The following is a 26,653-nucleotide window of genomic DNA, read 5'->3' on the forward strand; positions in this document are numbered from 1 at the left end:
ATAGAGATAGACCTAAAAAGATTTGGTTTGAAAATATTCGAAATGATCTTTCTTTAATAGATTCAAACGAGAATTTGACTTTTAACAGGATACAATGAAGAAGAAATGACTCATGTAGCCGACCTCACGTAGTGGGACAAAGACTTGATGTAGTTTTTGTGTTGTAATAGTTTAATAATTATAACACTAATATAATAATTTATAGACTTTGAATTTTTATAATTTTGTGAATTTTTTTATAAGCCACATTTGTTGCTTAAATAATAAATTATATTTTTAAAGATAAAGAAATTATTAAGTCACTATTTTTTTCTCGTATCAATTGTTATTATGGTCCTTAGTAGAGGTGCAACCATATTAAGTCAACTCGCATGTCGGCTCAGGCTCGACTCATTAATGGGCTCAAAAAGTCTAGCTCGAACTAGATTTCGAACTCGACGGCTTTATCGAGCTCAAACAACTCTGCGCTCGACTTGATTATTCGAGCGACTCGCTGAAAGCAAAACGAAAGAGCTCACGTTGATGATGGATCACATGCCGGAAGATGGGAACAACACGCTCAAATGCGAGATGAACGTTGGGATCGCAGTCAAATGCGAGATAGGTTAGATGGAGAATGAACAGTAGGATCGCACACGGTAAGGTTGGCGGGCGGGAAAATGAAATCGCAGATGAAAAAATGAAAGGCCAACTGTCGAACACGAGATCAGAACTCAGTTGCAAGATCGAAACTCAGGCGTGAAATCGGAGCTCAAAAGACTCTAGTTTGAGCTAGGTGTTTGACTCGATAGTTGAGCTCGAACATTCCCTAATTCGTGCTCGACTGAACTAACTTGTAGCTCTAGTTCTTAGCATCAATTCCCACACATCACCCTTGACAAGATGTTAGATTCAAATTTATATGTGGGAGATATCCTAACCCTACTCCCATACTAACTAAAATGATAAAGCAAAAGAAAAGAGAGATAGTATAGTAAAGAGCTTTATAGTAACAATGGCATGGACCTCTTAACCCTATACGTTATTGTTTTCATGAAGAAATATACCGAGCACAGAAGTTAATTCAACAAAACCATAAAAAAATACGGACTTAAATGCTTCACATGCAGTAAAAGTATCGACTGCTCTCGTTGAGATTTGAACTCAAGACCTCCCGCTTACTAAACGGGTGCTCTAACCAACTGAGCTACGAGAGCTTTTGTTAAAAATTGTTTTTAATTAATACTAATAGTAAGAAAAAAAGATAAGGTTTTGGGAATGAATAAGCTAATAAAGAGATAATGGTTATCCAACCAATGTTACATCAAATCATTTGTTCGGATAATTTATTAAACTATCTATATATTAAAATATATAAAAAAATTTAAAATATTCAATAAAAAAGCATAATTTTTGTGTAATAAAATATATTTAATAGAAGAAAATATTATTTACATATAATGTAAGCATCTCTTATAATTGTAATTGGAATCTAAAAGTGATGAAGTTAAAAATGGTGGAAATCAAGAAACAACTAATAGATAATATTAAATATCTTGTGATGTTCATCAATCAACTAAATAATTTTCTAATAAAAATGAAAGAAGCTGCAATCATGTAAGTGAGCATCAAATATTTCTCAAGAGAATTGGGTCTGAGACGTAGCTCACTTTGGTATGTCGGTTGGGAGCTAACATATCAACTAAGACGTATTTGGTTCAAATCTTATATATGTGAAGTGTATAAATTTATCTTAATTGACCTAAATGTCCAAAAAAAAAAGAGTCTGACGAACTTTTGGAGTCATTAGAAATATTTTTTAATGCTTTAAACTTTATTGCTTCTAACAAAATCCTTTGTGATTGTTTTGAGTAATGCAAAACCATTTTAAGAAATTTCACATTGCAAAGTCTACTAATGGAAATTGATGTTGACATCTATGGAGTAATAGTACCTTAAAAATTTTATATTTGTTGTAATTTTTTTAATGTTGAGAGTGATTTTAAATTCAACATTCAAATAGGAGAAAATTGATATGATCGATAAAATTTTATCAAATTGTGCATTAAAATTTAAGAGATTGTTTAGAGTTAGAATAAAAAATACTCAAATGATGATGTCATAAACTTAGAAAATTAATTCAATAACCTTATAGCTCCAATAATAATAAAATTGTAATAAAAATGATTAAACTCTTACCATATGATAAATTTCATATTATTCAAATTTATTTTATTATATCTTGGTCTCTTGGTCTTCTCTAATTAAGATATATATATATATATATATACAATTATAATTGTTGTGTCCCGAAATATTTGAGTCGGTAGAGAAACATAAAGTTTAACATCTTAGCTTTGTACGAATATCCAGTACGCAAACATATGAAAGAGATGGGTGTGGTATTCAAAAGAGACATAATAATTTTTATATGGAAATCCTTGAAAAGGGGGGAATTATGGTGTCTGGCCTAGTTCGAATGAATCCACTAGTGTTTGCAGTCGATTATAAATGAGGCCTTTCCTTGGGGTAAGGCCTTGGCTTGATGTAATAAATATAAATCATATAGAGTGCATTACATGATAGGAGTTGGAAGAATCCGTGTTAACATGTTCATTTGGTCGGTAGGAACATAGTTGGCGAGCAAAGTAAGTTGGAGGGACTATAGTCAGGCGGCGGTGGTCGGAAGGATTGTAGTTAAGCGACAGAGGTACGAAAGACTGTAGTCAAGTGATAGTGCCGAAAAAGACTGTAGTTTGTGGGCGGCAGAGTTTGGAAAGTTCATAGTCGGGTGATGTGGTGGTGGTTGTGCAAAAGTCCAATGATGGTAGGTGGACGGACATAAATCCAACGTCAGTTGATGGCCAGGTGGAAGTCCATAGACGATCGGTGGACATGCAAAACTCCAGTAACGGTCAGTGGCCGAGCATAAATCTGACATCAATTGGTGGTCAGGCAGTCTGGTGATAGCTAGTGGTCAAATTGAAGTTCGACAGTGATCAGTTGCAGGGAAAAACTTCAGTGACGGTTTGGTCACAGTTTGGTGGCAAGCGAACTCTTATCTTCCTTTCCTATTTTCCTTCTCTGCCTTGCTTCCTTCTCCACAATGAAAAATGATAGGTTTATTTATAGTTTTTTTGGGAGTGACATGGCCAGAAAATAGGAAGAAGATCAAGAGCATGTTAGGAGTGTTTTGAATGGACGACTGATATCAACTCCCTTGATCGTAGACCATTTATAGAGTATTTGAGTGTCTTAATGATATCAAAATTTGGCGATTTCAGGCTCATTGGATTTGTTTCGTCAAGCCGCTAGATTCGACTATAAACATGCCACATTTGGAAATCAGTTGGTCATCTAATTTATGATTCAAACATTCTAAATACGCTTTGGTTCTTGGATTTGGGCCCATTTGGGCTCATATTGGGTTGCATTTGGTGTCATTGCGTTCGACTTTTCAAGGCATTCAATTCGATTATAAGTTTGCTTAAATCGAAGTTTTGATGGTTCTATATTTAGTTTAGGAAGTTTTTAATTTGAAATTGTCTCCAGATTCGGGTTTGATCAATATAAAATTTTGGTGATATACAAAAATATTTTTTTAGAATTAAAAAATTTAAATATTATATATATAAATATAAATATTAAGATGTTAAATATATAAATTGATTATAATTTTTTTGATATATGTGGACAAATCCACCGTCTATTTTAGTCTGAATTTAAAAAACATACTCAATTTGTTTTTTTTTTTACTTCACCGTTTGCTGATCTGAGCAACTTTATCAGGCTTCATACACACCAAAAACTGCCAATGTCGAATCCAGCACAGAATCTCCCATCACTCTATTTTTTATATATATAAATATAAAAATTAAGATGTTAGATATATAAATTGATTATAATTTTTTTGATATATGTGGACAAATCCACCGTCTATTTTAGTTTGAATTTAAAAAACATACTCAATTTGTTTTTTTATTTTTTTATTTTTTACCGTTTGCTGATCTGAGCAACTTTATCAGGCTTCATACACACCAAAAACTGCCAATGTCGAATCCAGCACAGAATCTCCCATCACTCTATTTTTTTCTGGTACGGGCGGAGCCGGCAGTTCCTGCTCGAGAGCTCCTTCGAGAAGAAGAATGGCAATGGCCCTTGACGCCCATTTTCTCGTCATAACAGCTATAGTCACTGTACTCTTCTGGTTTTGTCGCTTCTCTCATGGTTTCTACGCTTCTACTCTCTTCACTGCATGAAATTGCTTAACAAAATCAGATTTTGCAGACTGGGTATCAGTTGCCTTTCTTCATAATCGCAGCTTATTTCAAGTTCGATAAAGTCATAGATTTTGCCGGTAAACTTGCGTTTTCACCTTATTTGTTATAATTTTAGTATGCGGATTAATGATTGTTCAACCTGGCAAGATTTCAAATTGGGTAGTTATTCAGGTTTTTAAACGGTTGTTAAGACTTTTTTTTCTTTCTTTTGTTGTTTTTAAACGGGTTTTAAGTAACCTGCGTAGAGCTGTTAGCTAAGAAAGGTGAAAGGTAAGAGGTAAAAGCAGAGAAGGTGAACAGAGGAATTTCGGTGCAAGCATTTTCTATCATCTATAACTGTACATTGTTTATATAAGCTTGAGATGATGAGGTAACTTTGCACGTGTATTAAGATGATGCAAAGGTTTGTTATAAACTAAGGGTTGTGATTTATTTTGGCTAAGTGGTAGCTACAGCGTTGTCAAAGTTGGATAACTCGAGAGCGATTAAAGGATTGAAGGCGTTGTTCTATGGTTGTCTAGATGGCAGATGTCGATTTGAGATGAAGAATGTAGGGTAAGACGGAGATTGTAATGGTGGAACATACAGCGGCCGCTAAGTTTTGGTCTGCAAGCACCCATTGAGTGTAGTGAGGGTTGGAGATGGTGGTACCGTCTGATTGTTGAGACAGGCGAGGAGATGTGGTGGTGGAGTCGAGGAAGCTGGTGAATCCATTAGCGCAAAGAAGCTTGAGGATCTGTGATCACCATATGGGGTAATTGTCATTAGACAAATTAGTGGGGACAATGTTCTTAATGTTTGAGATGACAAATTTGAGGGAGGAGGGTATGCTGGTGGTCTCTACAGAAATGGTGACAGATGGTTCACCTACTTGCGATGTAGCAAATTGTGCCATGAGAGAGGTTGAGAATCACGCACTCAGGTGGTCCTGGAAAAAAATCTGAACTACTGTAGCGTCCCAGGCAATTTACTGGGTCATATATTTGTATCCCTTTAATGGTTGAAACTAGAGCGCTTATACCAAGGCGCTTAGTTTCATATTACTTCTAAAACAATGGTTCACAGGCTATTCACCGTATTCTATAATAATGCTTTTGCAGGTACCACAAACTTCGTTACACTTGCAATAATGACTCTACTTCTGAAAGGAACATGGCATTTCAGACAGGCAAGACTTATTCCTCTTTTTTGTTCTTATCTCAACTATTTATAGTAATAGTATTCGACTCTTATTGCAATGCATCTTGGTTTATTTTCCTTCTAAAGCATGAACTTATATAGTTAAGAAGGTTATCTATCTACACTCGAATAAAGACTTCATAGCTTTTCACAAAATATAATCATATTATAAAGATCAAATTTGTGTTCATTTTCATGTGGTCTACGTTGTGCCAAAACTATTTATGTTATCTTTTCCCTCCACTGATTCTTAATTAAAGGCATATTAAGAGTTATATTTATTCATTTATGCAAACTCAGTGTAAGGTTAAAATTATATACAGTGAATCTCTTTTCTTCCTCTCTTTTTTTTTTCTACTTTTTCATGGGATATCATACTCTAGATCACAGTTCTTCAATTCCTTATGTGCCCTCATGGAAAAATTATTTTTGTGCTGATCAGTACGGAGTCCGGAGACTAACAAGAACGCATCACATTACTTTTTTGCTCAATACCGTTATGTATTAGGTGATGTGACGCATTCTACTTAGTCTTTAGACCATCCGGTGTCCGCACAGAATAATTTCTCCTCGGGCCCCCCTTAGATCCGCCAATAGCAGTCATCACTAAATTTATTTCTTACTTTTTCAAAATGAAAGATAAATAGCGCCAAATAAGACTAGAAAAGTTCACCCGAACGGTGTTGCTGTGCCTATAAATAGAATTGTGAGCCATGTGACCCCTATGTTAACTGAATCAAATGCCTTATATGTGTGCGCAGTAGTGTTCTAAAGGAGATGTTAAATGAATTAGCCTGTCCATGAAACAGACAACCATGTCGCTCTCTGTTTGTTTCATCTTGAAGATGCTTCCTGTTCTTTCCAGGATTACTCTGAACAGAAAGAGACACCCTTCTAATCAGCTTATAATTACTGATCCTTTCTTTTTTTCAGATTGTCCTGACAATGTTTGTGTTAATCTGGGGTCTTCGCTTAGGCACATTTCTGTTGTTGAGGTAACAATTATGAACCTTCAAAATAATATTACTTGTATGATGTGCTCAATAGAATTTTTCTGACCAAGCATGATTTACATTCTATTTACAAAATCTGAGAATGTGCTTTGACTTGTACCCAGAAACTTCCTTATTTCTCCAAATCTGTTGTTTGATTGCTTTTAGAGCTCTTTTTCAGGTGACATTGAACTTGATAGTTACACATCTGATTTCACTGTGTTTTATGAAACCATATAAACATTTTAACAGGATCCTGCAATGGGGCGAAGACCGCCGTTTTGATAAAATACGCGACAATCCAACAAGTTTGGCTGGTCTCTGGACCTTACAGGTAATCTTTCATAAGACCTCGCTATCCCTTTTCGTTTATTTTCCATGAGTCTGTTCAATTTCATATAAATAATCCCATGAGGCCAATGGAATACTAAGGCTTCGTTTGGGATGGCTTTCTTACTACATCGTAAAGCGGTTTTCTAGTAAAAAAAATTAATATTTATACTAAAAAGCTGCTCCGAAACAAAGCCTAAAACTCTTCATATTGTTTGATATAGTGTATATGGATATGGACCGTATGCTTGCCTGTCACAATAGTGAATGCCACTGAAAGAGATCCATCGCTAAAACCTCAAGATATAATCGGTTGGATGATGTGGCTTGTGGGCATAACTATTGAAGCAATTGCTGATCAGCAGAAGCTTATGTTCATAAAGTCTCCATCTAATAAAGGGAAATGGTGCAACATAGGAACCTGGAAATATTCTCGTCATCCAAATTACTTTGGTGAGGTCAGTTTATTTTCTTGATCTTATATAGAAGCTTCTCTAAATTTGATTTGTCTTTCTATGCGGTCCTCTATATACCTTCTTTTTGGTGCAAATAGATTCTTCTTTGGTGGGGAATATTTATAGCTTCTATCCCTGTTCTGGAAGGTGGTGAATGGCTTGTAATATTTAGTCCTATTTTTACGACATTGCTACTTTCTCTAGTCACTGGGATATCCATCCTTGAGGTTTGGATTCCTAATTATACCCATTTTCATGAGTGAGCTTTCTCCAGTATTTTCTGTAGCATTAATCCTATTCCTATTTGTTTCAACCATCTATGCAGGAATCAGCAGATAAGCGTTTCGGTGCTCTAAAGGAGTACATAGTCTACAAATCTACAACTAGGTATGCATTCAACCCATTTCAGATTTCACCATTATTTAGGATTCATTTGGGACAGCTTTTTTATTGCTTCTTAAAACGACTTTTTAGTTTAAAAAAAAAATTATATACTAGAAAGCCGCTTTAAGAAGCAGTAAAAAAGCCGTCCCAAATGAAACCTTAGGCTTTATTTGTACTGAAAAGCTGCTTTAAGAAGCAGTAAAAAAATTGTTCTAAATGAAGCCTTAGTGTTACTGTAAAACTAGACGGGACTTTCTTATATACATACATATATTTAAATTGTTATTGTGTTGCAGCCCTCTTATTCCATTGCCACCAGCTGTATATGGGAGCTTGCCTTCATGGTTAAGGGTAACATTTCTTTTTGAGTTTCCTCTCTACAGTCGAGGGCTTCACAATCAAGCTTGAGTAAAGTAACTGAAAGAACCCAATAAAAAAACTAGTCTGTGCTGCATTGATGCTTCGTTTGTGTACCCTTTTATGTTATAAGACATCAAATGGTTTCTTGTGAATTTGTAGTACAAACATCTGGACCTTATATTTTACCCCTGCTTCACTAACTATAAACTCCTATTCTAAGCTTAAAAAACCAAGTAAAGGTTTTGGGAACTTCTTTTTTAGTTCTCCTTATGCTATTTTTTAAATGAGATCATCTATGATTATGATTTCTTATTTGGATTTCATTTAGTGCACAGATCAATTGCTAAAACAGTATACTGAGAATTTATAAGCATATGAGTTTATGATAGTTACTGATGATTTAGACAGCCTAAAAAATAATATGATTATTTGCACAGAAATTTTGATGGTTGCTCAAGTCTGATGAAAATATAAATGCTTTGCCTGTAAATGAAAGTATTATTTTTTAACATTAAAATCATTAGATTTATTGAATGTTAAATATTTGAACTATTTATTTTCACACCACTTAAATCTTTCTATTTATTTGAAATCACTGTGAACCAATATTGGTTCTCAAAATATCCAAATATCTAATCAACACTCCAAGAATCACTTCCAACAACTCACAGTTTCACTTTAAACGACAGCCTATATAGCTGAAAAAATATTATTGTTACCATCTAAACTAATCACAATTAATAGCTGGCTACCTAGCAGTTCCTATAAGAAGCATCCATCAAAACCACTATTGCCTTATAACTTACGAGGAAACCATTCTTGTTTGCTTTGAAACAAATGCACATCCTCATAAGCATCTTTCACCTTCCAAATCTATGTCCCTTGTTTGAACATATATAGTAAATTCGTCCTAACAATTTCCAAGCAATAGTTTCAAATCTTCATGAATTCTTCATCATCTTTCATATGCACCATCTTTCAAACCTTGTTTACATTACAGCCTTCCTACCTCATGATATCGATACTTTAATTTAAGTGTTATCTACTATTCCTATTTTTAGGGTTTGGCACTAGTTATCGATTAATTATATGTAGGGTTACTTATTCTTACAAGATGTAAATGTCATAATTATTCTTATGACATTTTTTGACGATTAGTTTATGGATGTTTATTGTTATCTAGAGTCGTAACTTACAATTTTCTATTTTCAAATGACTTATTGGCAGGTCTAATTCTTTCTTATGATAAAAATATATACTATACAAATATTAAAACTCCATACTTTTCGACAAGGTTTAAGTGTGAGTTTGTAATTACTTGGAATGATCTTGTATCATATCAAGTAATCAAGAGATGAGAAGTCTATTAGTAAATGATCTAAGAGACATATTTTGACATCTATAATTGAATTTTTTTTAATCCAATTTCAATATTATGTGTTCAAATTGGATATGTGATTTCTTTGAAAGTCACCTACATATATTAGCTTGAGGTTTGGATTTTTTACTTTGATTAATTTTTTTCTTAAATTAATGTTTTGTGCATATTTTATTTCACTTGTTAATGTTCATGATTTTACTGAATTTGACATAACTAGGAATTAATTGTAGTTTTTAAATTATTATTATTCCTTAATTTTTCATTATTCAAATTATTTGTTAATTTCTTTGAATTTATTCAACCCTTAAATTATTGTTTGAGTTCTAATGCTAGTGCTTAATATTTTGCATTGAACAAAAATAAAATTTTGACATATTATGTAAAGTGTGATTAACAAATTTTGAACTATTTATATACATCATATTGTTTCAATTATATTAGGAAAACTTAACCCTAAACCACCCTATACCACTCAACATCAGGGCCAATTAGCATATCACAATAAGATGAGATTCTAATATATACCTTCCAAAACTATTTAAAAGAATCGTTAGCAAATATAATCTACATCGCCCGTAACAAATATAATATATTTAACCTAATGAATAATTCATTTACAATACCATTAAGAGACAAGAAATACACCATGAAAATAATCAAGATAAACACCTAGTCTCATAGCAATATACCAATGAACATTATGATAATCATAAACAACAACCTTATGACATGATGAAGATATAAATAGGAAAGTTTAACATATTGCTTCTAGTATTGATGAAAGAATATATCTTATGGCATGTTCTAACTTGTTAATGAGCGAATTCTGACATGAATGAATATATATGGGAACATTTCTCTTCTTGGTGCCATTTACATCATTCCCTCAACCTTGAGGCAATGTTTGTTTTCAAAGAACAAGGATTGTTATGAAGCAACCACTATTACTGAATTAAACACAAGTGTAAGAACAAAATGTTAAATGGATTGTAGATTCATATATTGACAAAGAAAAGGAAGAAGCAAGGATCACCTCAAACAAAGTGGATTTCTGATGCTTAAGAAGGAATAAGCAAGAATAATGAGGGTTAAAGGGCTGTCACCCATTCACCCTTAACAGTTGATTAAATTGCAATAGCCCAATTGCACTTTAAAAGGCTACTTCAGTAGCCAGGTAGTTAAGAAAATACTAATATGAAGATTAAAAAATATTATTCTTTTTTTATTGTTTCAATTATAAATAATAGGGAAGCTGTTACGAATGTTAGCTACAGACCTGCAAATTAGGGCATAATCTTCATGTAATAAAGATGACAGGTAAACTATTTCACTTTTTTCTTGCTTGTTTGGAGTTTGTATGTACTCGAAAAAGACTTTCCTTATGTATTTTAGTTGGTGCAATACTCAAAACGTATCACCCTATGGTTTGTGATAGTTTATCATTGACATTATTTTCTTTCGGATGGTGCAATGGGAAGGCTTGGTCTCCTACTAATTCAATTTGGGTAGGTATAAATCAATCTTTCTTAATCATATGTCTGATATTTTGCTTTTTTTTATGAAGAAATATTATCTTTAGCTAAGTCTTTTGTATTTTTCTTTATTGGTAAATTCTCTTTAGTTCTCCTTGATTGGGTGAGATTCGAATGAAAGTCATTTCATGTTTCTCGGGTCTATTATCTCTTTTGATCTATTATATAAAAAATTTCAATGAGAATTAAAGCATCTCTGTCTTCAATGAGTACTATTGCCCTAGTGTGTTTTGAGCCTCACCTCAAAATCCATTTAGCAAACTTTTATACTTTGATGTTGCTTGCTTCTACAACCTGTAGTAATCCCTTCTAGAATTCCAAAATGAATGCTTCTTTCGCTCAACCTTCTATGGCTTATCTTTGAGTACAGATGGACACACCAAATAAGATTTTTATTGAGATTTGAATTCATACTAAGACAAATGGCTACATACAATATATCATCTTTACAATTTTACCTCTATGCTTCTACCATAGAACTTCAGGAGATTAAGCCTTTTCTTTTTACCACTCAGCCATAATTTAAGAATAATTTAAAAACCCATCCTATGATCAATCTTGTTGTTGATAATTGGGCAAAGACAAACATTTGTTGTTGATACAATGGCCTAGTTGGTTCATATTCCCCACTTGGTGGTTGTCTTGGTTGTGAGTTGCTTACTGAAAGATTCAATTAGGCCTTTGCTGATATTATTATCTAAAAAAGGCATGCAAAGGGTAACATTCATACTATTTTTAATGTTACCACAATTGTGTTCCTTGGGATTCTTGACTAGATAGTTTGCATGACTGTAATTGATTTCATAATCATTTTTAACATGCATATATAAGTCTTAGTAATAATTTTCTTTTATATAATTTAAATTTTGTTTGGGACAACTTTAGACCACTGTTTTTTTCTTGCTTTTAATAAATTTTTGTACTAAAAAGTAGCTTTACAAAGCAATGAGAAAGACATCCCAAACGAAGCCTTAGTAATGACCACCACCAACAACGACAAAAACATCAAACATTTATCCCACTATGGGTCGACTACATGAATTATTGTTTTCTATTATGTCATATTAAATGTTAAATTCTCATTTAAATCTAATAAAAAAAATCAATTCTAATACTTTCTATAATACAAGTACTCTCCTAATCGAGTCATCAAAAGGCCGACATATTATATGACCATTTTTTTCTTTTATGTGACTGAATTTAGTAATTTAGTAATGATCAATGCCACATATGATTTTACATATCATAAAATCAATAAGAATATTTAAACAAACTTTTAACTCTAATAAATAAAAACTCATAGTACTAAATAACTAGATATTCTTATATATTCCATATATGTACATGCACTTATTGCATGTACATTATTATTAATATAAAAAGGCAAACAAGCTAATATGATTTCAGCCATGCCAACATTTGACAATGGTTATCAGCAGCTCTGCAGGCTTTTGCCAAGTCATGCAGTTTCAAGGGCATGAAGCGCTTTACTTCGTTGAATAAATAATGGCAGCAGCTAAGAGCAATGGAGGTACCCATGAAACTGCCGGCGACAATGCTACAGGTGCAGCTCCATAAGCTTCCATCATGCCAGAAACAAGCTGCATGGAACCAAGTGCACATTATAATGATAGTATTGTTGCCAAAAAACAATCATGTTAGAAGCTAATCTACCTTAAAATGCAAGCAGGCAATGACTGCACTAGCAAACAGAAGAGCCTTTCTTAGCCAACCAGCACATATCTTACATCCGAATGATCTAGTTGTGCAATTGTAGGACTGAATAAATGTTCTATAATTTCCTGTATCAAAATGCATCTGGATGTCGGAACACTTTGTGTTCTTACTTGAATAAAAGCAAGCAGCAGATCTTTCTGCAGAGAAGCTGTAAATTAGAAGAAACAAAGGTGTGACAATAAAATACATGAAAGGCAATGTGATTGTCATTAAGTCAGGAAATCCTAGCCATTCGCTTGTAGTTGTGCCACTTGAAGACTGTATTCTCCAACCAGACAAGCATAATTTGAAAATATTTCCCTTCTCTGACGTTGCATGACCCCAAAACCATGGCATTGTGAGTAAATAAATAAGGTAAATTACCATGGCATACCATAGCGTTTTAACTCTTGAACCCTCTATCAAGAACCAGAATAATCTGAAGACAAATTTTCTCTGGACGATGGAAGAGGAAATGGACACTGACACAGCCCACTTCTGATATGATGAGTTTCTTTCCATGAGTAGATTCACAATTTTTGGAAAGCATAGAAGCAGTATAAGAAAGGAAATGTTGCTCCATTGGAGTACATGGAAAACTTCCTCCCATTGCAAATCAAAAACCAAAAAAGCCAACCATGACGGGGAAAATTTTGCTGTTTTACCTTCAACTGAAAATGGTCTCAGTATGCTTGCTGTTTGTTTGCCCTGAGAATCTATCACAAGTAAATGCAACCAATAACGAGTCGCAGAAGCACTAATGTAGTTTTCAGCATTCCATTTGGCATGATAGAGAGGCTTGCCTTTGGAAGAATCAGTAGCAGGCTGCAATGGTATCTCTTCCACCATCTTGAAATCTCTTGATGAGTCCAAAATATTTGCAGTCACATTGAGGATTGGTTGAACTGAGAAGACTAGAGCATTGATATCATTTCTTACTTGCTGGGTATGGTCCTTAACTCTACTCATGCTTCTTGAATCCATAGGATAAGTAACGAGGATAGCAGTCTTGAAGTCACTAGGCGGCTCATTTGTACTAGAAAGTTTGATATCCATAAAAGAAACATCCCCTCGATCAATGGCAAGAATTCTGATAAACCTAAACTCCTTCCAATCCCCAAGTTCCCATTCCCAAAATTGCTCAACTGTTTTAGGCTTATTAACATGAGATAGTACTTCAGATGTATGCAGCCTCCATAGCTGTTTTCCAAACTTTGAATGAAGGTGGCCACAAATGTATGCAGAGACAGAATGCCTTGCAAAAACAGGTTCATACCTCTCTCCTTTTTCAGCTGAAGCTGTGAAAGACATTGGGAAATGGCCAAACACAACTTTTGTAAAAAGAACACCAGAATTATTGTCCGAGTGCTGAAGTTCTGCTTCAACAGCACGAATCCTGTTACCAGTTGGATGGCCGAATAAATTTGATGGTCCACGAACCCCAATTCTCATTGTGTCATCTATACCCAAAAATATATACCTTTGATCATCTCCCTAGAAAACCTTTAAGAACAGATCAGCTCAAATTTTGCAAGGAGCAGAGGGGCATGCAACTTTTATAACAAGTAATTTCTTAGAATCAAATGATCGAAAGGAAAAGTTTTTATATTGAGAAACCAAGAATCAAAATAAAATCAATATCAATATGACCATCTACTATAGGGACAATATCAATAAATAATTCATCAAAAGTTATAATTTCAAATTACTTATTTGATTCATCAACAAGATCATATATGATTAGTTCAATTTCACATTTACATATACTTTAAGTGCCTAGTAGAAATTCAAGTTCATATATGATATCTTGCATAATCTTAATTTCAGATTCAAATTTATACTCTTGGTTGATTATAGATTCAGGTTAATGAACATGATATATTATAAAAGATGATTCAATTTTCAAAGTCATCCGGCATGGATTCATATTATAACCGTAAAACATATTATTCATATGATATGTCCTGAAAAGAATATCTATAATATAAACTATTATTTTCTTAAATTGGATCAACTTTAACTACATGATTCTTATATTAGTATATTTTTCATAAACTTTAAATAAGATGTTACTCAGTTTTTTTAAGGAATTAATGTAGGCGCATGGTGCAGTAAACCCAATAGAATGCTTGTAATATGCCTCAAAACACAAAGATCTTGATAAGACTTCAGATAATATTTTTCAATAAACTCTAGCTTAGTGCATTGCTCAACGATCGCCTAAGACTTTTAATGAAGTAAATAGTAGGAACAAAACAATCTAAAGCAAATCATGTCCAGCTATAAGATGTGTAAATCTTGCCTAATACTCAAACAAGTTAAAATCTTTTTGTTTACAACTCTAAAATTGGCTATGCATTCATCCCAATATTCAACAAATAGTAGATATTTTTCTTTAAGCATATGTTTCATGTTGGACCATATTGATTTTATTCCACTTAGAAATATTTCGTTAAAACATTCATCCCAATATTCAACAAATGATAGATATTTTTTTAAGCATGTGTTTCATGCTACAACTTGTTGATTTGTTCCACTCAAAACATTTTCTCAAAATGATTCAGCATGTCTTACTAATTTTGTTTCATCAGCATATGACTAGAAATCAAATAAATGATAATGTGCAAAGAAATCTTTCAAATCACTGATCTATCCTGAAAATTTCTAAAGATCGTACTCAAATCGAATATAGAAATGTAGTTTCTAACCTCATGATAAGTATGATGTGTTTTTCTAAAACCATAACTTGAAACTCTCTAATTGCATAATTGATTGATTTTTTATTGTCCAAATTAATGTCCTACATTTAGTTGATATAATGATGCCAAGTTCGTATACAAATTTAATGTAGCATGACTACGGTTACAATTTTCTAACGAAACTAATATAATGTGTATTATTCTTTCACGTTAAAAAAAATTAAGGATTCACATGTCACAAGATACTAATAAATCCAATAATTAATTTTTTTTATAAATAAAAATAGACAATAGTAATATTCTAGCTCAACTGATAATGAAATGATCTTAAATACACGATAGATAGAAATTGAATAATATAAATTGAATAAATTGACGAGCAAACAAATTAATTTTCCTAAAATTAGATTTTCAGTGCATAACTTTTTGACCAAAATCAAGAGTAATAAATTAAACTAATAAATTATGTAGAAGAATTAGACAAAAAAATAATATTATCAAAGTAATGAAAATCAGACCTCACGTCAATAGTAAGGAGATGACTTGCCTTGGAATAAGGTAGTCATACTTATAATATACTCTAATGAATCATACATCCAACTTGCACTCACAACATTGAAAATTGGAAGATAAATTTTATTCAAGCTAAAAGTTGTGAATTAAATGCTACATACCATTATTTATAAAATCCTCAACCTAGGTTAATATATAAGATTGATACATGATAAATCTACATCTAAATTTAAATTGATCCAAAGTTAAATTTAAATTCTTAAAAAAAATACCTAATTTACTCTTCAATTTAAAAAAAAAAAAATAGCTGATTACTCTTCAATTTAATTTAAAATCTTTAACTCAGCAAAACTGCAACCATTCATGCAAATCCTCCATTCACATTAATCTCGTAGCCATAAGATAAAGCAGCAACATTACCCATCACTAATGCCACACAAAAAGTGCCCACGAGTTAGCCCAAAAGGATCCAAAACATAACAAATACTGCATCCAACAAATACGGGATTCGAACTCCAAAACTCATGAGTTTTTTTAAGTAATCCCAAAATCATTGCTCAGCAATAGCAATCTCACATCAAATGTGATTTTAATAAGCCTGATTTTACATTAATTTGAACTTGAATTTACAAAACATATGCGTTATGCAAAAATCTATATTTTCCGTTCTGAACTTCGAAAATTTTATAATGCAAATGCATTTGCATACTCATAAATTAAGGTATTGTAGAGAGGTAAAACAATACAAACATGCAAATACCAATCTCTACGCAATATGGCACCAATCCCACCCATGCGGTTGGGAAGGATGGACAGGTCGGCAAGCCAACCATCCCATTCTTCCCCTCTCCCATCCTCTCACTCCAGACTAAAACACAACCTTCATATAGCAGGAAGAAGTGGTTGGTTGATAAACTGTCATCCCAATCTCTAGGGTTTCAACAAAGCAGTATTGAGCTTAGGAGTGCAGGTGGGAGGATTTAGGTTGTTGACCAATAAACCCACTCTCTTTGTTCCCTCTTTCACTGTCATACTCTGCTTCCCCTCATTTTTCTACCCAGAAAATTATAGAATAGCTAACTAATACATCGTGGAAGCTATAATAGCAAGTAAAAGAGAAGAAAAACGTAGGAACACCAAGATAGGGCTGATTTTTGGATTGATTCTTCAATAATAAAGCAAGATACAATTGATCTACTATTCGAGAGGTAGATTAACTCTCCCAAAAATCCTAAACGCCGACAGGAACTCACAACACAGTAGGAAAATAAAACTCAACAATAGCATAATCCTAACCTTAGTCAAAACTCCTTAAATAGTCCTAACCACAATAACATAAATAGAATCTTCATAAACAATTAAACATGATTTTAGGAACTCATCCTAAATAATTAAACATAATTTAGGAAACATTCCTAAACAATTAAACATGATTTAGAACAAATTCCTAAACAATTAAACATGATTTAAGAAATCTTCCTAAACAATTAGAACATTCCTAAGCAACATAAAAATCTTCCTAAATATTTCTTTTCCGTACATAATGAATATTAACTTCCCTAGGCCCCACAAGAGTGGCCGAAATCCCCTTGACCCTCCCCCGATTTCGCCCAACCCTGGGCTAGTTCGGCTCCTGCTAGACCAACCTGCTAGGTTAGTCCAGACCACCATCTGCTCATGATGTTCCTGCATCTATCGTATCACTAACACTAATTCAGCTTTGAAATTACCTTGTTATCTCACATTTAATAAGTTACAGACGCTTGTTAATTGAATCATTACAGAAGGAATCTAGCTACACTTTATCATAAGCATGACTCAGCTAGTTGGGTGGATATAAAATTATATAGGATGCCCTGCACTAACAACAATAACAACAACATCAAGTCTTTATCCCACTACGTGGGGTTGGCTACATGAATCATTTTCCTCCATTGCATCCTATTAAAAGTCAAATGCTCATTTAAATCTAATAAAGAAAGGTCATTCCTAATACTTTCTAACCAAGTCTTTTTAGGTCTGCATCTACCTTTCTTAATATAAGTCAAATCTAATACCTCTACTCTCCTAACCAGGTCATCGGAAGGCCGCCGTTTTATGTGATCAAATCATCTAAGGCGACTCTCTCTAATCTTATCTTTCTATTGAAGCTAACTCCAACCTTTTCACATATATGCTCATTTCGCATCCTATCTCTAAGGGTAAAGCCACTCATCCACCTGAGCATCCTCATCTCTGCCACACTTAACTTAGTATTATGCTTCTCTTTTAATGGCCAACATTCGACACCATAAAGCATTGCAGGCCTCACCACCATCTTATAGAATTTCCCTTAAGTTGACGGTACTTTTTATCACACAACAAGCCTGATGCATTCCTCACTTCAACCATTTAATTGAATTCTGTTATAATATCCCCATCTATTTCACCATCACTCTGAACAATAGATCCAAGATATCTAAAATGTATACTCTTATTAATGACTTGATCGCCCAAAGTCACAAACCCCTCACTAGGTCTATTAACTACTAAATATACACTCCATATATTCCGTTTTAGATCTACTCAAGCGAAAACCTTTAGACTCTAAAGTTGACCTCCATAATTCAAGTTTACCTTCAACTCCCTCTCTAGTCTTATGAACAAGAAGAATATCATCAGCAAAAAGCATACACCAAGGTACATCCTCTTGCAAATGTCTAGTGAGAACATCCATGACTAAAGCAAAAAGATACGAGCTTAAGGCTGATGCCCTATTTGCACCATTTATCAAAAATCATAAACATTACCAAAAAATTTAAATATTCGAATAAGATAACATTCTTGGAAAGATTTTACATTTGTACTTAATACCAACATAAATTGATCAATTATATTCTTAAATATATGCAGGCATTTCGGAATAAGGACATTTTGAATAGTCTTGTACCCCAATAATCCTCAAAATGTCTGATAAGCACTTGTCACAATAACTACATGAGTAATTCTATTAGTCGATGATTCAAAAAGGAAGGAAAATCCATCTCACAAGCAAGAAGCTAAGTAATGATTCAAGAAAGCATCCTCAAGCAGCAAGAATGCAAGCTGGATAAATGAGCATGCAATGATCAAAATGTTGCCTTCACTGCCCAAACAGCTATTCAAGCAGCATAAATTTAGAATGAAAAAAAAGGCATGCATTTGCAGCTGTTTGACTGAATTGAAGCATACAAACCTAGCAATTATCCTGTGAGGAAAAATTAAAAGAACTTACCACAAGGGATACACTCTGAATCGTGCCAAGCCTTTTGAATTGTGAGCTGACACTATAAATTGAGAAGAAATCAAGTGCACTTCCAACATAAGGAACCCCATATTTGTCATGATTTCCTCGTATATCAAATATTCTTCTCCTTTCTAAACCACTTTGCTTAACCAAAGTATCCATTGCGTTTCTGTATTGAATCCACTCCAATTCATCCTGCCTCGTGCTTGTTCTTTTACTGTTTTTCGCATCTGAGTTCATTTATAGGTTTATGAACAACTCTTTCCAGAAAGCAATATTGCGAGTAACGTTTAAACATAGAAAGCCGCTTAAAAGAATGTGAATTTTCTATACATAAACTAAATCAAAATCCAAAGAAGACCACGAAATGGAGAATGGGAATGATAAAGATATTACATTTCTCTTTCAATGCTAGAAAAGACGAGTGAAACATAAGAAATAAATAATAAGCCAAAATGCATAAGGCATAGCAATTAATTCATTGACCACAATGCATTCAATTTTTCAATCGCTATCTAGTCAACCAAACAAAGCATGCATGCTAACTAATTTAGAACAAGCTGCTAGAGATTAAACAAAGATAATAAGAAATAATTTTCCACCTTTCCGAAGTGAGGTTGAAGCCACTTTTTATCTTTAAGAAAGGTATATTCCAGATAAGCTAGCTGCAACTATCTCATGTTGAAAACTGTTTTTTGTACAAGAAATAGATGACAATTTACCGTGCATGCAATTGATAACTATCCACCTATTGTTATGCAATGAGAAAATATTGAGTTTAATCTCAAATCAAATAGTTCAAAAATAACTAAGTGTAAAAATATCAAGTGATTGACCCTCACTCATTTTTAGCCATTTGGATTAAAAAAGGATTCGGTCACCAATGTATTTGGCCAACCTTTGTTTCTTCTTTGGTGCATACTCCATAAAAAGTGGACATCAAAGCTGATGGTCGGGCTCGAATCAAATAGTTCATGCAATTTGTATTTTTCATGGGTCTTGGATGTTTTCTATCATGGTTGACAGAAGTTCAAGTGTGGGGAACTTCCATGACAACTCCATATGGTTGAGGGAGTTTTTGCTATGATACTTGATAAAATTAAAAATTTTCCTTTTGAAGAGCTATGATGGATGTAGAGAGTTATCACAAGATGCAAAAAAAATTGAAATTATATAAATATCAAGTGATTGACCCTCACCCAATGGCTTAAGCTTTTGGGTAAAAATGAGTTTGAATTCTAGTGCACCTCACCAAAAATTGGCCTTCTTTTAATTTGCACTCCATAGCATTATTGAAAAGGGCTTGACACTCTATAAAACCCGAAATCGTTGATAGTAAGCGTTGCACACATCTCGATGCATCATGACGAAATTTAAGTGAAATTTCAAAATCATCGGATTTCGACGAAATTAATTTTATAAAATTCTACGCAAAATTTCTAACAAATTTGTATAAAGAACCTATAGTGAATTTCGCTTAATTTGGTAGTTAAAAATCATAGAAGTTTTATTATATCTAAAGTACCCTTAATGATATTAAAACAAAAAATAAGGCGTGTAAGGGCATTTAGGTGCTTTCGATTTTTCATAACCATCCAAGCTATAAGGGATCGGTCCCTCTTCAATTGTTTTGTTCGGCCAAAACCCAACGAGCGGATGGAGGGAGAGGGTGGACGGGAGGTTTCGGGCATGGCTCCGGTGGCGGGATTTGATGGAAAACGTAGAGGAGGCTAATGAAAGACTAATGTATGTTTTAAGTTAAGAAATTATTCTCTTTTCCATAGATTTTTGGAAGAGAAATTTTTAGGGTTTTGCAAAAAACTTCAAATTTCTTTGGGAAATTGATAGAGAAGATCGATGGATAATTTTTAAACCTAAAAATAAAGTTTTCCCCAAAACTTTTTAGATTGGAAAGTAAGGGTTTTCATAATTTGTGAATTTTAAGAAAAACATTTTACGATTTTTGTTTCATATGATATTAGGAATGTTTTAATGGTGGAAAATTAGGGTTTTAGCAAAAATTTTACTTTTATAATTTTTTTATTAAAATAATCCCAAATTTAAGTTAACCTAATTATTAATTAGGTTTAGGAGGGAGTTCGGCATGATTATTAGATGAAATTAATGAATTTTAGGTTTCCTAAAAAATTACTTTTTAATAAATCCGAAAATATAATTTAATTAAAGTGATTATTGAAAATATTCTATGATCAATGCTTAGTATGATTGTATTTATATTTATCCTTAGGTGTCGATTAAGGGGGCGCCTCGAGCATTAGTGGCGTCGTTTAAGTTTACGGTACTTGTGAAGTAGGTGCTTGTATTTAAAGTAAATTTCATGTTTCTAAATTTTTTTCTTTTATGTTAAATTTTTTATTTGTATGTAAATTTCACATGTTAAAATTATCTGCATTTTTAGTATTCAAGAATTGTTAAATTTTTGTACTTATGTTTATCGTTACATTAAGTGTTAAATCTTTAAGGTTAAATATGATGGCATATTTTTTTAATTGAAATTTAGGTAGACATGAGAATATTTGAGCATGAAACAGTTTAGGCAACATATAAGAATTTTTTAATGACTTAATCCCCATGATATATATATTATGATTGCATGTGCATTATGATCCGGAGTACCAAATGGTAAAGAGGCTCTTCAGAGCCAATTGTAAAGGAACTCTTTAGAGTCAATAGTAAAGGGGCTCTTCGGAGCAAATGATAAAGTAATGACAAAAAATTTGACTATGTACCTGATCAGTACAAAACACTGCTACTTCCGGGACATGTGTATTATATTATGATTAAACATTTTATGCATTTAAAGAAAGGTTATGATGAAAGGAAAAGTTTATGAAGAATGAAAAAGCTTAAGAAAAAAGTTAAATAAAATTGAGTATGAAAAGGTTATACAGTATATGCATTTTAAATGTCACGTATGATTTACGTCATGTTTTATTATTTCATGAATTTATGATAAATATCTGTTACCTGCTGAGCGTTAGCTCACCCTATTTGTGGGAATGTATTTCAGAAGAAACTGCTAGAGAGTGATGGCTGAAAGATCATTTACCTATCATCGTAGAGGATCCCAGGATGTCAGGTTTTTATGTTCATGTTATGTAATGTGATGGTTGTTGTATCGTGGACTACTGTAATGTTTTCAATCTACTTTATTTGTACAAAAAGCCAACTGAATTTACCTTTTCAACAATATCACCATTCCATACCATATATAGCCAATGTAATTTGAATTTTTTAAACATCATTTAACAATGGGAAAAAAGATCAAAATTGTCTTTTAACTCTTTATGAAAGACCAAAATAATCCCCAATTATATTAAAGGACTATTTTGGTCCCTCAAAATAATTCAAAATAATCCCCAATTGCACTTTTATTTCTCATGTGTGCTTGAGTCTTCCTCAAATTGACCCAATCAAGTTAGATGTCAGAGTTGATCATAAAAGATTCTACAGTCATCCATTGACCAACTCCATATAGCACTGGAGGTCACAAGAAGCATGCTTCAATGCTTATATCACATATTTTTTGGGTAGGTAAAATCATGGTATCTATTAGGTGGTTATAATGGATTCAATGGGAAGGTTGCGCTAGCTATTTGGTGGTTATAACTACATCCCCATTGGTACGGTTGTGGCCGTATAACAATAGTTGTTTATGATTAGGAGGATGATTCGATGATCAAAGAGAGAGTGGCATCAATGGTCTTCAATATAGCCTATCAATAAACACCCATTATATAGCAGACAAGGAACAAATCTACGGGCTCGAAATCCTCTGAGCTAATCGTGGTTATAAACCTATTTGAATAGGTAATTACCCTGCTCATATGTTTTTTAAGTGTTGGGTTATCTTCCAATACATCCAATGTGCAACATCTGTCCCTTCTCCACCACTCTTGTAGTTTCTCTACCCTTCGTTCCTAAGCTCTAATTCAAAAGTTAACAATTCAATTTATCTCTTTCTACCCTTCTACACTTTTCTTATTCTTGGTTTTGATCATTTATGAATTTCAAATAATCTATAAGCTAATATGAACTAGAACAAGTTCCAACAACTTCCACATAAATTAGGAATAGTCCAAGAATTTGGAAACGTGATTTTGCTTATTTTGATTACTCTATTTGTAGCTATGTGGGAAACTAACAAATTGGTTTCAATTAGACTAGTGCAATCTAAAAGTTACACAATTATTTTGACAGGAGGTCATAAGATGTCTATTATCTTAAAGTTGATATCATAACAAAGCTATGATTTTTGAATTGGACATCAAATCATAATCATGTAAATGTAATTGAAGTTCAACTTCAACAAAGATTCACATCCTATAAAGATAAACTTAGCAACTTCGGCAATATTCACATTCGATAACAATAAACTTAAGTTCAGAAAAGTGTTTCCATGAGATGAGCTATTCTCCACAGCTCTGATAAGGGGATTTTGCCAAGTTTAGTCAACGCTCATCAATTAAACAAGCTATTATGGAGGCATCATGCATTTAAATTCCAAAGTGTTAAATAATTAAATGTTATTTGAATTAATTTAATATGAATATACTTGAAATTTTGCATATATTTTATATAGATCCTTGAAAAGGGAATAAATATTTCTTTCATTATTGTTTGTGATAATAGGTTGATCGACAACCTTGATTAAATATTATCCTTCTAAATCAAAGGTTCCAATCATATAAATAATTGTTTTTCCTATACAGGAAATTAGGGGTGTCAATTTTTGACACGACACGAAACACGACCCGAACCCGACCCGGAAAAATCTGGGTTCGGGTCAAACCAAACCCGAAACGGGTCGGGTTCGGGTTCATGAAATCAACCCGTTTTAAAAATCGGGTCGGGTTCGGGTTGACCCGCCAACCCGAAATTGAATTCAATATATATATATATATATATATATATAAAGTTCATTGAGGATGTTCAAATAATACTAGAAGACAAATAGGTCATATAATAACAAAATCTCTAGCCCTAAATAACTATAATAACATAATATTAATGATCAAATTGAATTTGTATTTCATTGTTTATAAAGCATTTGGTTTAAGACTATCGTAGTCAAGAAATCCAGGATTTACCACTATCCCTCTAGACTTATGACAAATTACTGAAGTGAGAATTAAACCCTTATTGCTTAGCAATAAAAATATAACTACCAAAGTTCACATTCAAAACATAAAATAGTCAATCAACGAATTACAAAGTCTCCCAAGACTTAACATTAATTATCTAACATATGTTACTGTAGATAGAATTAATTTATTTTATTAATATTATTCATTTGCATATCAAGTTCTTGGAGCTAATTTAGCACCATATTGCTCTGATACCAATAGTTCAAAAAATATATAATTTTCATATAAAAGAAAGCAAATTATAGAAAAGAAAAAATTTCCAAGAAAACTCAATCTATTGACTTGTCAAATTATTCAAGGTGCTTAAAAAACAAATCGAACGCAATTGTCCAACTGTTTAAAAGTTGATAAGTCAATCAAATATATCGGCCGAAATAGACAACAAAACATTCAAGCTAGAGTAAAATTGTAAATTCAAGCAATCTAACTTATTTGGCAGTGTTTAGACCAAAATTTTCGACTGCAAACTTTTCTCTTGTCGTTTTGCACCCCCTTCTCAATTGCGTTTTGTTTATATCCATCCATCAAACTCCATGACAATTTAATATATATTATTTCTATCATATTTGTATTAATTCTGACACAATAGACTGTAAATAAGATAAAATAAGTGTCAAATAAACTTCTGTATTGTTAGGTGTATGAAAAGAAAATTGCTTCCGAAGTATTTCTCAGAATAAGTTAATAAACAACATAAGCGTGACAGAAGAACTCAAAAACTGACGCAAACAAAAAAGAAATCACTAAAAAACGAACCCCTATCCATAAAGAAACAGAAAACCGATTCACTAACTCAAAACTAAAGAATCTACAAAATCATACCTGTAATGTCGCCAGTGACGAGGAGCAGATCGGGCCGGATGACCCGTATCGCCGATCCGAGGAGCCCAGCAAGTTCCTCCGCGCGTTCGGGGTGGTAGGCACTGAGATGGAGATCCGAGACCTGAACGACCCAAGCCAAATCCCCATCCATCGGGAAGAACTCCCTCGACACAAGCTCCGCCGCGTTCTCCGTCTCATCTGCAGAGGAGAGAAATAGAAACAATGAGAAGAACAATAAGAAGAACGGGAGGAACGCCGACGAGGAGATCGCCGGTGATGCCATTTTCTTCTATTTTCCCTCGCTCTGTCACGAGTCGTGGACAGTGCGTGTGAAGTGCAATTTATGAATTGATGAGGCGTGGAGCGGAATCGGATTCGACGAGTGGGAATTGGAATTTTGGTTAGCGCGGATGCGGATTTTTATTCGAGTGTCTTAGTGGAGAATAATATTGCAATTATCACAAAAGCAATATTTTTTTACCCTCATAAATTTAATGTAACATAAGTGGTATGTATATATATAATTTAAAAATACTTTGAAGATTATTCATATATCATAAATTTAGATTTCATTTAGAACAATTTTTTTATTACTTTCAAAAATAATTTTTTAATATAAAATTTTTATCTCAAAAAATTTTTGTGCTAAAAAACTAATTTAAAAAATAATAGGAAAGTCTTCACAAAAGAAACATCAACTTTAAAATATATATTGCGTTAATTTAGGATTTGATTTGAATAGCTATCTTACTGTTTTTTAAAATAATTTTCTAATACAAAAATTTCTTGAAAAAAAAAAAATTTAATGGTGAAAAGTTGTCCTAAATGAAGGGGTTCATTTGAAACAACTTTCTTACAAAGCAAGTTTCTAATTAAAAATTTTCTTAAATTATAATTTTTTTACTAAAAATATCTTTTATAATTATAAAGTTTACCCAAATTAAAGCTTTGTTTGTGACATTTTTTTAATTATTTTATAAAGCAGTTTTTTAATACAAAATTTTTAGTTCTAAAAAATTTGCATTAAAAACTATTTTACAGTAAAAAAGCTCTTGCAAACAAAGTCAAATCTTAAGATCTCATTTGAGATGACTTTCTTATTGCTTCTAAAGGCATATTTTTAGTATAAAAATTTTAATTTTTGTTCTAAAAAGTCGCTTTAAGAATCAATTAAAAAGCCGTCCCAAATAAAGCCTAAATGAAATTAAATTTTAATTCATGGTAGAGGGAAAAACCAATTAGTACAAATTGATTACATTTGAAATTAACACTATCTGAATTTGAGCCAACTATATCAAAGCTTAATTTTCCAAAAAGCTTTTATGTACAAATATGCTTATTAATTATCATCTTAAAACTTTGTTTGGTTTGATAATATTGGAGAGAATTTATCTTTTTAGTATTTTGGCTTCAATGTAATCAAAAGGAAATTAAATTTATCTAAAGAATAGAATAAAACTTTTATTGATATATTTTAGAGATTTTTAATCCTTGTAATGGAAATATGAAATAAAATTTTTTAAAAGGCAGTTTGGTGGGATAAAAAAAGAAATCAAAGTAAAATATAATATAGTATAATGAAATATAGTGTATTTGAA

At 32.7% G+C, this 26,653-nt stretch overlaps 2 protein-coding genes and 1 non-coding gene across 5 annotated transcripts; 1 reads left to right on the forward strand and 2 right to left on the reverse strand.

Annotated features, from left to right (window-relative positions):
- Window positions 1-1,122: 1,122 nt before the first annotated feature.
- Window positions 1,123-1,196, reverse strand: TRNAT-AGU. Its single transcript has one exon. It is a non-coding gene; the product is annotated as a tRNA-Thr (tRNA).
- A 2,928-nt stretch (window positions 1,197-4,124) lies between these two features.
- Window positions 4,125-8,171, forward strand: LOC110101029. Its single transcript, XM_020828796.2, has 9 exons — window positions 4,125-4,175; window positions 4,267-4,336; window positions 5,360-5,427; window positions 6,372-6,433; window positions 6,683-6,764; window positions 6,985-7,218; window positions 7,314-7,442; window positions 7,541-7,602; window positions 7,896-8,171. The coding sequence occupies exons 1-9, from the start codon at window positions 4,125-4,127 to the stop codon at window positions 8,005-8,007; spliced, it is 870 nt and encodes a 289-aa protein (XP_020684455.1). The 3' UTR covers window positions 8,008-8,171.
- A 3,923-nt stretch (window positions 8,172-12,094) lies between these two features.
- LOC110101024 (putative metallophosphoesterase At3g03305) lies at window positions 12,095-25,437 on the reverse strand. 3 transcript variants are annotated; one of them, XR_003701756.1, is made up of 5 exons: window positions 25,056-25,437; window positions 19,054-19,295; window positions 12,973-14,082; window positions 12,547-12,746; window positions 12,095-12,473 (listed from the first exon to the last, which is right to left on the reverse strand). XR_003701756.1 is itself a non-coding variant. In XM_028697708.1 (5 exons), the coding sequence occupies exons 1-5, from the start codon at window positions 25,336-25,338 to the stop codon at window positions 12,360-12,362; spliced, it is 2,088 nt and encodes a 695-aa protein (XP_028553541.1). In that variant the 5' UTR covers window positions 25,339-25,436; the 3' UTR covers window positions 12,095-12,359. The 3 variants fall into 3 exon arrangements, 2 of the variants coding, with proteins under 2 accessions (XP_028553541.1, XP_020684449.1); XM_028697708.1 differs by having other exon boundaries at window positions 12,547-13,304; window positions 13,392-14,082; window positions 25,056-25,436; XM_020828790.2 differs by having other exon boundaries at window positions 12,547-14,082; window positions 25,056-25,435.
- Window positions 25,438-26,653: the final 1,216 nt, after the last annotated feature.

This window comes from Dendrobium catenatum, unplaced genomic scaffold, assembly GCF_001605985.2.
Source record: "Dendrobium catenatum unplaced genomic scaffold, ASM160598v2 fragScaff_scaffold_989, whole genome shotgun sequence".
Lineage (NCBI taxonomy): Eukaryota > Viridiplantae > Streptophyta > Magnoliopsida > Asparagales > Orchidaceae > Dendrobium > Dendrobium catenatum.